This window comes from Squalius cephalus, assembly GCF_949319135.1.
Source record: "Squalius cephalus genome assembly, chromosome: 9".
NCBI lineage: Eukaryota > Metazoa > Chordata > Actinopteri > Cypriniformes > Leuciscidae > Squalius > Squalius cephalus.
In genome coordinates, this window is record NC_137130.1 from 29,123,356 (window position 1) to 29,139,536 (window position 16,181).

The 16,181-nt window shown below is 36.3% G+C and overlaps 1 protein-coding gene across 2 annotated transcripts in view; it reads left to right on the top strand.

Moving 5' to 3' along the window:
• Nucleotides 1–16,181, top strand: part of vwa8 (von Willebrand factor A domain containing 8) — a 118,000-nt gene that overhangs the window by 25,445 nt on the left and 76,374 nt on the right. For both annotated transcript variants that reach the window (XR_013822240.1, XM_079880696.1), the window contains exons 15-22: nucleotides 2,524–2,692; nucleotides 2,838–2,915; nucleotides 3,346–3,461; nucleotides 4,989–5,092; nucleotides 6,135–6,241; nucleotides 10,405–10,476; nucleotides 13,176–13,252; nucleotides 15,857–15,932. Coding sequence is in view for 1 of the 2 variants with exons in the window: in XM_079880696.1 (XP_079736822.1) it covers nucleotides 2,524–2,692; nucleotides 2,838–2,915; nucleotides 3,346–3,461; nucleotides 4,989–5,092; nucleotides 6,135–6,241; nucleotides 10,405–10,476; nucleotides 13,176–13,252; nucleotides 15,857–15,932 (799 nt within the window). In the remaining variant the exon portion in view is untranslated. The remainder of the gene's footprint in view (nucleotides 1–2,523; nucleotides 2,693–2,837; nucleotides 2,916–3,345; nucleotides 3,462–4,988; nucleotides 5,093–6,134; nucleotides 6,242–10,404; nucleotides 10,477–13,175; nucleotides 13,253–15,856; nucleotides 15,933–16,181) is intronic.

Genomic DNA, 16,181 nt, shown 5'->3' on the forward strand with positions numbered 1-16,181 from the left:
AAATGCAACATGAAATTGCGTATTGATTAAAACTTAAAACTACTTACCTCAAGTTCCATTTGCAAAACTGGCATGCAAAGGTGGCATCAAAGGTGTACAGTCTACATACATGTCGGACCCAAGTTTATTAGATCCATGTTATTTGTAATGATCTTATAGGATTCTGTAGCAGGCATAACATTTAGATCCCTCAGAAGGATACACTACCATTCAAAATGTTGGGGTCGTAGGATTCTTTTTTATTTCCGTAGGAAGTCTCTTTGCTCACTAAGGCTGCATTTATTTAAAGGGCACCTATTATGACTCTTTTCACAAGATGTAAAATAAGTCTCTGATGTCCCCAGAGTATGTATGTGAAGTTTTAGCTCAAAATACCCAACAGATAATTTTTTACAGCATGTTTAAATTGTAATTTTTTGGGGCTCAGAAAAACACGCTGTTTTAGTGTGTGCCCTTTAAATGCAAATTAACTGCTGCTGCACGGCACAGGGGGCGGAGCCTCACGAGCTCACGCTCAGAGTCAGGACAATCTCATCTGATAATATCAGAACAGAAACTCTCAGTTGCGGTGTTCATTTCGACTCGGAGTCGGACAATAATGCCCACAGAGCCAGAGAATATATGCTGTATGGACATAGAACAGGTATAGTTTAGTTTAATTATGGTTAGAACTTATTTGTCATCTGCTTTTATCCACTAATACAAGCCTGCTGTAGCAAAACCCGTCCGAATGATGACCAAAATATACTGACGAGTTCGGTGAAGTTTATTGTACATCACACAAAAGATGAGCGTTAGTTTTACTCCAGAGAATCTCTGTAAGAGCTGAATAAACATAGTGTAAGAAGTGCGCATTAAAGTCTTATCCATAAACTCTCTCTCTCTCTCTCTCCCCCTTTCATTATCATCAACATACACAGCGAAGTACACAAAACACTCGTTACAACTAACAGTAAACAAATATACACACCTTTTCAGTGGGTGCTAAATAAACTGGTAAACCTTATATCCGTAAAATGACTCGAAGAGCTGTCATAAAGAGCGCGCTCGCACTTTCATTTCTTACGTGGTCAGTAACGTTAGGCCTGTGGCTCCGGAGAGTGTAAGCTTGATCACAAACAGTACAGATCCATCCTCAAGTAACAACGGGAGTAAATGAAGACTGCTATGTTCATTCTTACATCCATCAACAACACACCTCAATCACTTAGGAGACATTCTTGTCTACAGCTGCTCAAGCGTCGAACAATGGCGGACTCTGTGTCCAGCTCACTCAGGGCGGGTCTAGGCTCAAACTGAAGTGTCACTCAACAGTCGTTGGAGGGGCCTGCTCAATTCTACGTCACATTGCGCCGAATCTGAGAACAGCTCGTTCTGAGACAGTGCTTATGATTTATTGAGATTGTAAAAAAACCACTGGGTGGATTTTTATCATTCTAGGGTGGTTTTGCTCACACACTGCCAACACACATTTATGTTCAAACACCATGTAAAAGTGAATTTTGCATAATAGGTGCCCTTTAATCAGAAATATAGTAAACACAGTAATACTGTAAAATATTATTACAATGTTGTCTATTTTAATATATTTTTAAATGCTATTCCTGTGATGGCAAAGCTGAATTTTCAGCATCATTACTCCAGTCTTCAGTGTCACATGATCCTTCAGAAGTCATTGTAATACGCTGATTTGCTGCTCAAGAAACATTTATTATAGTCAATAATGAAAACGATTGTGGTACTTAATATTTCTGTGGAAACCGTGATACATTTATCAAAAATGTATCACGGTTTCCACAGAAATATTAAGTACCACAATCGTTTTCATTATTGACTATAATAAATGTTTCTTGAGCAGCAAATCAGCGTATTACAATGACTTCTGAAGGATCATGTCATCAAGTCTTTGATGAATAAAAACTTACATTACTCGCACATCGGAGATCACGCAGAAACATTCAGGATCACAGAAACTTATCAATGTTGTCCTACGACTTAATGAAAAAGCTTTGCTATTGAATCGCTACATTATATTTCTCAGCAACAATGGGGTATCTGCTGTCTTTGAAGTAATTAAACATACAGCTGTAATTCATTCATTCAAATATATGTAATCGTATAGCATTACTTTATCTCTGTGTCTGATTCAAAACAGGCAGAATGCTAGATCTAATTTACATTAGATTTTTGATTCTTATTTAACTGCCTAAAATAACCATAATTTGTATCCTTCCGGTCAAATATTGCTCTGCAAACATCAATAACAGCTTTAACTTGTCACTGCTGGCAAATGACCATGGTTTAAGCAGGATAATCCACGATTTGCGTACACTCCTCTTTGGTTCTTTGTTTCCACGTTGTGAATTAGAATAGTTTAATTCTTGGGTAGCTGTGGGTTGTCCACTCTCCAAACCTCTGTCGAAGCATTAAACTTGTTGATGTTTTGTGTTACTATTCCAGTATGGATCAAGAATTGATAAAGAGACTGTGTTTGATGTAAATAAGAAACTATCTTCTCCACAGATCCATCTTCCCAATCCACCCGTCATTCAGGATCATTGCCCTAGCCGAGCCTCCTCAAGTCGGGAGCACCACTCAGCAGTGGCTCGGTCCAGAGATTCTCACCATGTTTCTCTTTCACACCATCAAACCACTGGCCAAGGCAGAGGAAACGGCCATTCTCCAGGGCATGGTCAGTCACATCACCTTCAGACTAATGTCAGTAGTGTGGTGTTTGAATAAATATGCTTACACCCAACATGTTTATGTGCTGCATCACTTGCTCTGACCCTTTCTTTCTATGTTTGAGTTTTGTGTAATGTCTTTTTTTATAACAGATCCCAAATGTTCCCAAAGAAGCAGTGGAGCAGCTGCAACACCTGACTCACAGCCTGAGAAAATCCAACGATCCAACGGTGAGCCAATGAACCAATGTTAGGTCCCTAAATCCTTTAACAAAAGCAGAGGCTGGAATTAATTCCTTCACCACATACATGGAGCAAAGAGAGATTGTGGCCCATTTCTTGACTCCAGTGGTCAAAGAGCAGACTCATATAGAGAGACAGGAGGTTCTTATCAGCACATTTGTTAAGGGTTTGTTATAAAAAAAAAACACCACATATGGTTTCTTGTTTAGTAACTGCTTACTCTGCTGTTTACTAGTGTTTTCTGTCCCAGAAACCCTAAATATCCTGTTGTATTAGAGCACAATAGTGATTGTCCTACTTATTCAGTAGACTTGGTTAATATTTTTCCCCATTATAGGGGTTTTGTTCTGGGATTTGTTGTTTTTGATTCTGTGAGATGAAATGTAAATGTTCTTTGGTGTTTTTGTGCCATGTCCAGGCCCTGTCCCTTGCTTCTTCATTGTCCACCAGGCAGCTGCTGAGAATCTGTCGCCGTCTTTCTCAGTATCCACAGGAGAGTGTTGCTCACGCTGTGAACAAAGCCTGTCTGTCCAGGTAGACAAACTCAAACTCATTCATGTTGCACCGCATTAAAAGACGGCTCTGACTAGAAGCTATTTCCTTTGTGCGTCACTGCCATCAAACGAGAGCATGGATGTGGATGAATTAATAGAGATCTGTTTGCTCAAATTTGGCTTTCTTTAGGACAGTACCTTTAATATCAGGGCCTTATGTCCGCTTAAAGCATCCTCTGCAAAATGGGCTGATGGTGCAATATACGGCTCAGTGTGCATTGTCTTATATATGCTAAGTTTAATTATTCATTAAAAAAAAGATTGGTACAGTAAAAGTGCTCAAAATTTAGATTTTCGTTAGAGCAGTATATTATATTGTCCCATATAAAAATGTAATGGCCAAGTTAAAAATAGTGGTACAGTAAAATGTGCAAATTTTGATTTTGTCAGGGCAGTACCTCTAGTATAAAGGCCTTATATCCACCTTATATTGTCTCTATATGATAAGTTCAATGGTTAATGAAAAAAGATTGGAACAGTAATAAGTGCTCAACATTTGGATTTTTTTAGAGTAGTTTGTCTTGTACGAGGCTCAATCCAGCTACATATTCGTTTGTCACTTACTGATGCCTGCGCCTCCCCTTTATATAACGCGATTATTTCTCTGCCACCTACAAGGATTTGTTAAATCCAACAAAGTGGTTTAATAAAGGGTGAATTGATCTTGTGAAATATATTTACTGTACCAATATTTTTAAATTTGGCCGTTAAAGTTTTACATGGGACAATATAAACATACTGCCCTAATGAAATCAAAATTGAGCGTTTTTTTAATACATTTTTTTTTACCAATCTTTTTTTTTTTATGAACCATTAAACGTAGCATATAGGACGATGCACACTGAGCCGCATATTGCGCCATCAGGCTGTGGTCGGCCGCCAAAGTGGACATAAGGCCTTGAAATATGACATACTGCCCTAATGAAAGCCAAAAAATGTTGCACTTTTTACTGTACCAGTCTTTTTTATGGACTCTTGAAATTGGCAAATAGGACAGTGCACACAGCCGTATTTCGTCATCAGCGCATTTCGTGGTGCGGTTTGCAAAGATCCGTACTACATCAAACTCTACACTAAAATGAATCGCACTGATGTAAATGTCGAAATGACCATCATTCTTGTATTCACAAATTGATGTTAGGGATTTTATCTGGATGCATTGTTATATTGTAAAATCCTCATGCATACTTGAAGTGAATGGGCCTTTAGAGCTTAAAAGTGAAATGTGTAATTTATTTGCCACTAGAGACAGTAAGACTGGATATGACATAGCAGCAAAGTTATGAGATTGACTGTCTGTTTTCAACCAATGGCAAACGCAAATCTTGCTTTAAAATATATATATATATTTTTTTTCTTTATTATGTTTGATGCTAAGATTGACACACTACACATTACACACTTTGTCTTTAACATGCAGCTGTACCGCCTGCTTCATTGCTTGTAAAGTTTACAATGACTGGGAAAAGTTGATTTGAAATGCATAAAGAATGAATTCTTTTTGTAGGTTTCTGCCCAGCCTGGCTCGCTCGTCTCTTCAGAAGAGTCTGGTGAACTGCTCAATAGAGGATCAGCCTGACCCAGCATTAGAACAGAACCACCTCTACACCTGTGAGTTACAGTACAACACCACTTCAGACCAGGGCTAAGCAAAAGTCAGAGTTACTATTATAGTCCATCAGAATTAAAATTTTATTGGACCATGATCCACAGGATGTTGAATTATAATACTAAGAAATTCAACTTGATACAATAGAGGGATTTCAGTAGTCCATGTTTTGTAAACTTATGTAATGAAATGGGTTTTGTGAACACAACATCATTAATTATGACTAATTTTGACTTTATTCTCATATGTGAAGAATATGTTTTGCGAGTCTTAAATATATTTCTGTAACGTTCAATACTACCAGAAAACTAACACGTGCAGCACCATAAAATGTCTGCCACATTGTTTTTAAAATGTGAAAATAAATATTGCCTAAATTTGCATCTATTGTATGTTTGGCTACATTTTAAAGACTTTTGGGTAAATTAGAGCATTCTGGAAAATAGCGTTCTTCCACCATTGTTAGATTATTAAAAGATAAAAAGAAATTAGATATTAAAGATATTCAATACTGCATAACTATTATATAATTATAAATTATTTACACATTTCTATAGGTTTCGTTTCAAACATTAATTATTAACATCACGTAATGCTTATGGAAATACTCCATGTGTATGATCACATGTTCAAATGTATTATCTTTGACCACTTTCAGCAGTTAGATTCCATTTAATTCCACTTCCTTACATTTGAATTCAAATTACAACTCTGCATCTTGCTGAATTTGAAGTCCTTCTCAATTCAGTTTTAAATTTCACACAAACCAGGCTCAGTCAGCTTCAGTGGTTCCTCAGTAATTTTAGCCTGCCCTGATATTTTTGTCCCATTTTCCCCACTGTCTGTAAGAGACTGTTTCACAGTCTTCGATTTCAGATGTACAGTACTGTGTTGTGTAAAAGTGTAGATGGGAGGAAATAGATTGTCTTTGTGTAGAAAAGAGGCTGTGTCCCTAGCAGCTGGTCAGTGACATGGCTGAATAGGTAAAATCTCTTTTTGGAGAATCTCTAATGTTTTCTTTTCATTTCTGCTCTCCCCTGTTAGGCACAGTAAAAGATGGACTTCTGACCATAGGGAACATCTCGGCTCCTGTGTACAGCCCTGATGAGAAGATGAAGGTCCCAGACGTGCTCTTTTATGAGAACGTTCAGGTGAGGTCCTTATCTGCCTATTACCGGAAGAAACATTGTCCTCTTCTCTGCGGCCCACAGACTAGAGAAAGAAAGATATGGGTTCACCAAGCACAATGCCTTAAGCCTCAAGAGCTGCTCTATTCATTTAAAGAGATAGTTCAGCAAAAAAGAAGAATTCTGTCATCATTTTTTAAACCTCTGTGACTATCTCTCTTGATGAGTTTTCAATTTTTGGGAAGTATTCCTAAGCATTATTGTGTAGTAGGCTGTTTCACAACAAAAATGACTCCATTGCGTCATCTAGCTTCCAAGTCGTACGCTGTTAATGGCAAATGTATGCGTTTTCCTATAACAATATAAACACGATTCATAACATAATTACATTTTCTAACTAAATAGTATCACCTTTAACTTGTTCATCAGGGTGTTTGTAAGGTTGTTCTTTGTAAAACTGCATAACAATATGTATTGTAAAAAAAAAAAATACATTGAATTGAGTGTGCAAACATTTTTATTTGTCAGCTGTAATTTCTATTTAAAAAATGTCTAAAATACAAGGAAGGAACGAAGGAGAAACTGTAGATATGAAGATGAAAAAACAGACTGAGAAAAATATATGTGGACAGTTTTCCTTTGGGGACATTTGCAGTTATATATTATCGCAATATAAATCTTATCGCAAAAATGTAAAAAATCGAAATATCAAAGCATTGTAGAATAGCAGATACACACACACACATTGTGACCGAACACCAGATGAATTCTGTACTTAAAAAAAAAAAAAATGCAACGTTGCTTGGCAATGAGGCGACGTTGGTCTGGCAGTGAGGAAAGCTCAATCTATCTGTCTAAGCCTTGTAAATCAGCAGAGACTTTTGCTCAAAGGTCAGATCTCAGAGAGGACCCACAGAAGAACATTGGCCAAACACACAGGCACGTTCAAGTACAGCAGGATCTCGGCTGGCCCACAGTGAAACAGGGTGTAATTATATTTCATTATTAGGGATTTCAAGGTCTTCTCGCTGAGGGATGTTCAGCATTCAAAGTTAAGTCTCTTATTGCTGAATCAAAGCACACTGTTTCTCATGCACAACTGCTCATATGCTCAACTAGATAGCGATCAGTTACTTTGCATTTGTAAACCCAAACAAAAAAGACTCAAATACTCCCCCATCTGCCACTGTTCAGTCAAAACAATCCAACTCTACACACCATTTCTGGCCAATTTAACTGCTCAAATATACAGGTTACAATTCTGAAATGATGTACTTCATCTTCAATGCACAAAGACTAATGAACTATTACTTGGTGGAAAATTGTTTATTATTGTATATTATTAATATAAATACATTTTCTTGTTGAACATTTGTGCATTTCATCAAATAATAGCAATAAGCCACTTAAGACTGTGTTACAGTTATTTTACTATGGAACATATCAGTATTAAATGTACATTCAAATATGAATATTTATGGTATTTATGACTAGTTTAATGTGTATACACTACCGTTCAGTAAGATTTTTTTTCATTGAAATGAATACTTTTATTCAGCAAGGATGCATCAAATTGATCAAAAGTGGCAGTAAAGACCTTTATAATGTTACAAAAGATGTATTTTTCTAATAAATGCTGTTCTTTTGAATTTTCTATTTATCAAAGAATCCTGAAAAAAAAACATCTTTAACGGTTTCCACAAAAATGTTTAGCTTCACAACTGTTTTCAACATAATTATAATGACAAAAAAACAGCAAATCAGCATATTAGAATGATGTTTGAAGGAGTAAGGATGCTGAAAATTGATCTTTGCATTACAGGAATAAATGACATATTAAAATATATTAATATAGAAAAGAGTTATTTTAAATTGCAGCAATATTTCACAATATTACTGTTTTTACTGTATTTTTGATCCAATAATTGCAGACTTGGTGAGCCTAAGAGACTTCCCTCAAAAAATGTTCCGATCCCAAACTTTAAATGGTAGTATAAATGATCCGTTTAGCATTATATCATGCAATAATTACAAAATATAAAGTGTTCCCAATAGTAATACTCAGTGTTGTTGCCACACTGCATGTGTGGCATTTGGTCTCGCGCTACTGTTGCTCAGTGATGTGAGAAGAGAACGAGGATGACCTAGATATTCCTCTACCCTCCCTTCTGAGGCCCAGAAAGAGGTGGAAGGGAAAAAAAGTTACTCTTGTCCCACTTTTCAATGACCTGCTTTTTTGTCTTTAGAGCACTAGAAGGAGAAGTGCAGTAGTCCACTGAGGCAGAAATGAGGACATTTCCCTCCCAATCTGGCAAACTCGCGTGTCCGCTCGCATCGCTTTTTGTATAATGTGTGTATGCAGTAAACGCATCATTCTTATATGACCTTATCGTATTGAAAAAGCACTTTGTGCCTTTGCAGCCTCAGAAATAGAAAATTCAGTTCATTGTGCCATAACTGGACCAGAATTAATTTCTGCTCCCATCTATATCCATTCAGCTTTTGTGTGTCTGTAAAATGTAGGTGACCTTCTCAGATATAATTGATGATTTTCTCATGTGTTTTCATACTGGAGCAATCTGAGATGGATCAGGTCACGTGACATACGGTGCACCACAAAAGTCAGAGGCCACTTGTGAAAATACGTAATTGTTTTCATTACAAATTGTAGTACCATGACAAAAAGTTAATAGCGTGGTGCAGGCATGACGTCAGAACCAGGAAGTCTAATTCGCTGCTGCTTCCTTCGAGATTTTCCTGTGGGGTTTTATAATAGGGTTTTTCAATGTTTGAGTAAAATAAAGCCTGCGGTAAACATAACTTGACCGTACTTTGACGTTTTGTGCTTCAACGTTCACTGCACACACTCACACCCCAAGCTGCCTTATCTAGTGACTACTTGAACTTACACGTCAAAATTCGCGTTTGGTTGAGTGTGTAATTTAATGTCAAAGTATAGTCTAGTTATGTTTATCACAGGCTTTTACATGTAAATAATAATAATAATAAAAAACACATTATAAAACCCCATAGGAAAATCTCGATGGAACCAGCAGCGAATTAGACTTCCATGTTCTGATGTCATACATGCACCCCTCTATTCCTCCTTAAGAATTCCTCCTTTTGCTTAAATCACTTGACTGACAAATAAAGCTGATACGGACCATTTCCAGCATGATTTGAATGTTACAAATTCACACTACCATTCAAAAGTTTGGGGTCAGCAAGAATTTTTTTTAAAGAAATTAATACTTTTATTATGCTAGGATGTATTACATTGATCATAAGTGACAGTAGATGCGTATACATTTATAATGTTATAAAATATTTCTATTTTAAATAAATGCTGTTTTTGTTTTTTACTTTCTATTCATCAAAATATACTGACATTTTTTTAATGGCTTCCAAAAAAAAAAACAATGTTAAGCAACTGTTTTCAACATTGATAATAATCAGAAATGTTTCTTGAGCAGCAAGTCAGTATATTAGAATCATTTCTGAAGGATCATGTGACTCTAAAGACTGGAGTAATGATGCTGAAAATTCAGCTTTGCATCACATAAACTGAAATATATTACAATAGAAAAACTGTTATTTTAAATTGTAATAGTATTGTTTAAAAAAAAATCAGTTTTTACTGCATTTTTGATCAAATAAATGCAGCATTAGAAAAAACTACTTTCAAAAACATTAGAAAAATCTTACCACAAACTTTTGAACGGTAGTGTAATTATTTTATTGGTTACAGAAATACCAATAATAACCACTTAAAACACTTTTCATCCTGACAATGGATGATTTTAAGAACCATATAGATCAAATTATACACAGGGTTTAACTAAATAACTCATGTTAAGTGCTTTAACATCCTTTACCACCCTTGCCTTTTAAATCCTTTTAATAGGATTTCTTCCATTGTAAATGTTACTGCAACCTGTATTTTTGCTTTTTTTAGAAACCTGAGGTACAAGTTGGTAATACTTTAAACCATTATTTCACACCTTGATTGTCCATTTGAAGATCCTGTTTTTCAACTTTGTTTGTTTCCAGCTTTAAATGACAAAAATCCCAGATTTGGTGTCTCAGACCACTTTGAAAATCTGGAATTTTTGTCATTTAAAGTTTGGGACCCCACTGTGTTTAGTACTGGTCTCATTCTAAAATATGTTTTGTCTGTTTGTTCACAGCACATGATGGTCATGCAGGACATGCTGAAGGACTTCCTGTTGGGGGAACACCTTCTTCTTGTGGGGAACCAGGTAATTTAGGATTCCCATCTTTAGGACGACAGTCTGCAAAGGTGTCTGTCCGCTCTCATCTCTGAGAGCATAGCAGATGTACAGTACATTATCCCAGAGCGGTGGCGTCATGCCATGAAGCGCAGCTGCGTTTGTAAAGCATCTGCCCACCAGCTACAGGGTGAGCTAGGACTCGGTGTGCCCTACGGCGGCCAGGCATTCGCCCACTGTCTCTACTAGAGACCAGAGGGTGTGGAAAAAGAGTGGGCGTCCGGACTGCTGTCACTTCAGAGTTTAGACAAGTAGATTGATTGACACACAGAACACATAAATATATGTATAATAAAATGAAATAGACCTGGGAATACATGCTTTCCTGTTTAATACACTACCATTCTTTTTTAAAAAAATTTTTTATGTTTTTGAAATAAGTCTCTTATCCTCACTAAGGCTGCATTTGTTTGATCATAAAATAGAGTAAAACAGTAATATTGTAAAATATTATTACAATTCAAAATTGAATTGTTTTCTATTTGAATATATTTTAAAATGTCATTTGTGATGCAAAGCTGAATTTTCAGCATCATTACTCAAGTCTTCAGTGTCACATGATCCTTCATCCTTTGATCAATTGAATGCATCCTTGCTGAATTAAAATAAGTAAAAAAAAAAAAAAAAAAATATATATATATATATATATATATATATATATATATATATATATATATATATATATATATATATATATATATATATATATATATATATATATACACACACTACCGTTCAAAAGTTTGGGGTCAGTAAGATTTTTAATGTTTTTAAAATAAATATCTTCTGCTCACCAAGGCTGCATTTATTTGATTAAAAATACAAACAAAAACAGTAATATTGTGAAATATTATTCCAATTTAAAACAGCTGTTTTCTACGTAAATATACAGTAAAGTGTAATTTATTCCTGTGATCAAAGCTGAATTTTCAGCATCATTACTCCAGTCTTCAGTGTCACATGATCCTTCAGAAATCATTCTAATATGATGATTTGATGCTCAAGAAACATTTATGATTATTATCAATGTTGAAAACAGTTATTTACATTCATATTTCATGATGCTATGATGAATAGAAAGTTCAAAAGAACAGCATTTATCTGAAATCTAAAGCTTTTGTAACATTAAACACTACCGTTCAAAAGTTTAGGGTCAGTACGAATTTTTATTTTATTTTTGGGGGAAAGAAATAAAATAAATCAATACTTTTATTCATCAAGGATGAGTTAAACTGATCAAAAGTTACAGTAAAGACATTTATAATGTTAGAAAATATTCTATTTTAAATAAATGCTGTTCTTTTGAACTTTCTATTCATCAAAGAATTTTGAAAAAAATTTGTACACAACTGTTTTCAACATTGATAATAATAATGAATGTTTCTTGAGCATCAAATCATCATATTAAAATGATTTCTGAAGGATCATGTGACACTGAAGATCAAGCTTTGATCACAGGAATAAATTACAGTTTAAAATAGATTAAAATAGAAAACAATAATTTTAAAATGTCATAATATTTCACAATATTACTGTTTTTTTAATTGTTTTTTATCAAATAAATGCAGCCTTGGTGAGCAGAAGATACTTCTTTTAAAAACATAAAAAATCTTACTGACCCCAAACTTTTGAACGGTAGTATATATCTATATATATATATATATCTGGCAATTCGTATATATATATTACTGACCAACCCTGAAGCTCAACACACTGAAGCTTGAGTCGCCATTGGCTAGAAATTGGCATAAATTTCAAACATTATTAAAGAGAAGTATACAGTCTATAATAAAATAAGTACAAATAATTAAACTATAAGCAGTAGCACAAATAAACACAATAGAAGAAAAATACAGCTCAGCAGGCAACAAAATTATATCTGTGCTAAACTTATTTTTTGTCTCACTCAATCACATGCAAGTGAAATCGTGCAATTTACTAGCCATTGACTAATTAAAGACTTTTTTTTTTTGTGCCTAGCGTGAAGTTTGGTCATGTATGTGAGTGATTTACTTGCATTGTAGAGGGTTGCTGACCCACATCTTTAAACTCTCAACTACATCTAATTTTTTTGTTTGTTTGCCAATGTAGTTATGCCTGAACTGATATAATAAAACACTGATTTGCTCTATACTTTAGATGGAAAAAAAGAAAACTGTCATCTTTGCTGACCCTCATGTGGTTTTGACCTAATACAATTTTAATTTTGTTTGCAGATTGTCTGAGCTTCTGTTTTTCATTGAATTAATGTGGATAGCAATTCATACAGTTAAGGATAACAGTATTGCCGTGTCACTATTGGTAACATGACGTGAGCTCTATACATGCAAATTATGTCAAACCTGGTAAGGTGCTTTTTTATTATTAAATAAGCATGAATTAAATTTAAGAGCCCCAGTAATGGTCAATCAACTAATTGGCTTCAAAACACTTGGAATATTATGCATGAGTAATATGGACTACTTTTATAATATTTAATGGTGCTTTTTTTAGAGCTTGACAGTATAAATCACCAGCTCTGGTATTCTGCCTAAAATCTGTTTGACAGATGGAAGAAAGGGTTGAGAAAGAGGGTTGGAAAGACATGAGGATGGGTAGATAATGAATGACACATTTATTTTCATTTATAGGTGATCTGTTCCTTTAACATGTTCTTACTCTGTTCGCAGGGTGTTGGGAAAAACAAGATTGTTGATCGATTTTTGCATCTCATGAACAGACCGAGAGAATATCTTCAGCTTCACAGGTAAAATAAAAGAAGTTCTTCTCAAATAAAGCCTTCTCAGAGAGGAAGACCTGTTATCAGAAACTACTCTCCGCTAGACTCAATTAGAACCTGGTTATGAGGCCACACCGGGAATGACCCACATCCACTGAGTGACATTACATAGAGCTTTTCTTCATTAGTATAGAACTGAGTAATGTAGCCTTTCTATATATGAATGAAACGGAGGAAAGAGGACACCTTTATTTATCAGACAGATAAACATCTGGACACAGATGAATCATACGATTTTGTTTTTGTGTGTTAGAAGGTGAAACTTTCTTTTACAGACTGACTGAGTGCCTTAAATAAAAAGATCTCCTCTCTAAGGCTTGAGTGAGCTATTTTAATCCTGATGAATTAGGACACCTGTCGACAGGGCAGAGGGAACTTTGATTGTAGTTCTTCAAAGGCAAAAGTACAACTTAAAAGGAGCAGTTCACATTTTACAATACTATCATTCATTTAACCTTGCTCCAAGTCCAACCCTCTTATTATTTTTTCTATCTTCTGTGAAACACAAAAGTATGTCTTTCGACAATTCCTCGACAAGACCTGAGCGACTTTGACAAGGGTCAAATTGTTATGGCAAGGCAACTGGGTCAGAGTATCTCTGAAATGGCAAGACTTGATGATTGCTCTCGGTTAGCAGTGGTGAGAATTTACCGACTTTGGTCAGAGGAGGGATAAACCACAAACCGGCGACAGAGTGTTGGGCACCAAAGGCACTGCGTGGTACTGTGTAGCCATAGACCAATCAGAGTCCCTATGATGACCTCTGTCCACCGTCGTAAGCGCCTACAAAGGGTCAGAGGGCTTCTGAACTGGACCTTGGAGCAGTAGAAGGTGGTTACCTGGGGAACTGATGGCACCAGGATGCACTGTGGGACATATATGGGATATACAGGGGTTTATCAGTGAAACTGAAACACTGGCCAATATAGTGTTGCAGGTTTCACGACTATATACAATCTTCACTGATTTTACATTCCATCAGTAAGAGCTGAGTGTGAAGATTGTATTAGCAGAGCAATAGCACAGCTGAACATAAAATATTGCAATCCACACAACATAATGGGAGACATATCAGAGTTCAAAAGAGGATAATGTGTTGATGCTCGTCTCGCTGGCTCATCTGTGACCAGGACAGCAACTCTTTGTGGTTTATCAAGAGCTGTGGGATCCAGGGTAATGTCGGCATACCAACATACAGGACGAAACACATCCAACAGGAGTAACTGTCAACTCAAGAGGAAGCTGTCTGAAAGAGATGTCCAGGTACTAACCCGTATCCAAAAAAAAACATAAATCCACAGCTGTCCACAGATGTGCACCTCGACTCTCATGTTTCCGCCAAAACTGTTCATCTGGAGCTCCACAGAGTCAGTATTCAAGGTCGGGCTGCTATAACCAAACCTTTGGTCACTCGTTCCAATGCCAAATGTCGGTTTCAGTGCTGCCAACAGTGCAGATCTTCTGTGGAGAGAAACATGTATTGTTCTCTGATGAGTCCACCTTCACTGTCTTTCCCACATCCGTGCGTTACGGTGTGGAGAAGATTCAGAGAGGCTCAACACCTGGACTGTTGCTGTCCAGAGTGAAGCACAGGGTGGATCAGTGATGGTTTGGGCTGCAATATCATGGCATTCTCTTCTGTGCTTGATGGACTCTGCCAAGGAATATCGAACCATTGTGGAGGATAATGTGCACCTAATGTTTCAAACATTGTACGGGGTTGCCACGTATCAGCATGATAAAGCACCAATGCACACAGCATGTGACAGAATGCTTTGATGAACATGAAAGTGAAGTTGAACATCTCCCATGGCCTGCACAGTCACCAGATCTAAATATGTTTGAGCCACTTTGGGATATTTTGGAGGAGCGAGTCTGGAAACGTTTTCCTCCACTAGCATCACATATGGGCCTGGCCACTGTTCTGGAAGAGGAATGGCTCAGAATCCCTCTGGCCACTGTGAAGGACTTGAATCTGTCATTCTCAAGATGAATTGATGCTGTATTGGCCCCAAAAGGAGGCCCTACATCATGCTAATACATTATTGTGGCCTAAAACCAGGTGTTTCAGTTTCATTCTCCAACCCCTGTATATATTCATATTTTAATTGTAATATTTCACAATATTACTATTTACTGGATTTGGATAAATACAGCTGAATAAGATGTCCCTGTGTCTAACCCATCTATTTGGTGCAGAGGTTGATATCATCTTGGAAGTTTCCTCTTGAAAGTTAAACCAAAGTCAAACTCACATGCATTATGGCCTGGTTAGCGATTATGGAAATCTTAAATTAGTCTAAAGTAATCACTTCAGGGATTCTCCCTTCCTCTAAGCCTATAGAGATATGTGTCACATTTCAAACCTGCACTCGAACGCTCTGTCCATCACACTGAATGTAGGTCAGTTTACTTTATACTTATGTAGGATCCATAAATATGAATCCACAAATCATCTCATCCTCTAGAGAAATTAGCTATGATTTAACTGTGAACAGAGTCAACATTTAGAGTGTATGCATCATTTTTCATGACAAACACAGTCTAAAGCTCTGTTTTTATGCTCAACAGAGACACCACAGTCCAGACTTTAACTCTGCAGCCCTCTGTGAGAGATGGAGTCATCGTCTATGAAGACTCTCCATTGGTCAGTATTCACCACTGACATCATGGCTCTGTTTAAAAACCTAGTGAGCTGCCTACACAGACACAGGTTTACTCTCGACGTTGAGAAGTTCTTCTAAAACTGGTATTTTTGTAGATTTGTTTGATTCCAAGGTCTCTCAAATATGATTAACTGGATCAGGTGCCTTTAATTAGGATTGAAGCTGAACTCCCGGTGTATAATAAGTGAAATATTAAGTGTGATATTAGATAAAGACAAAAAATAGAAGTA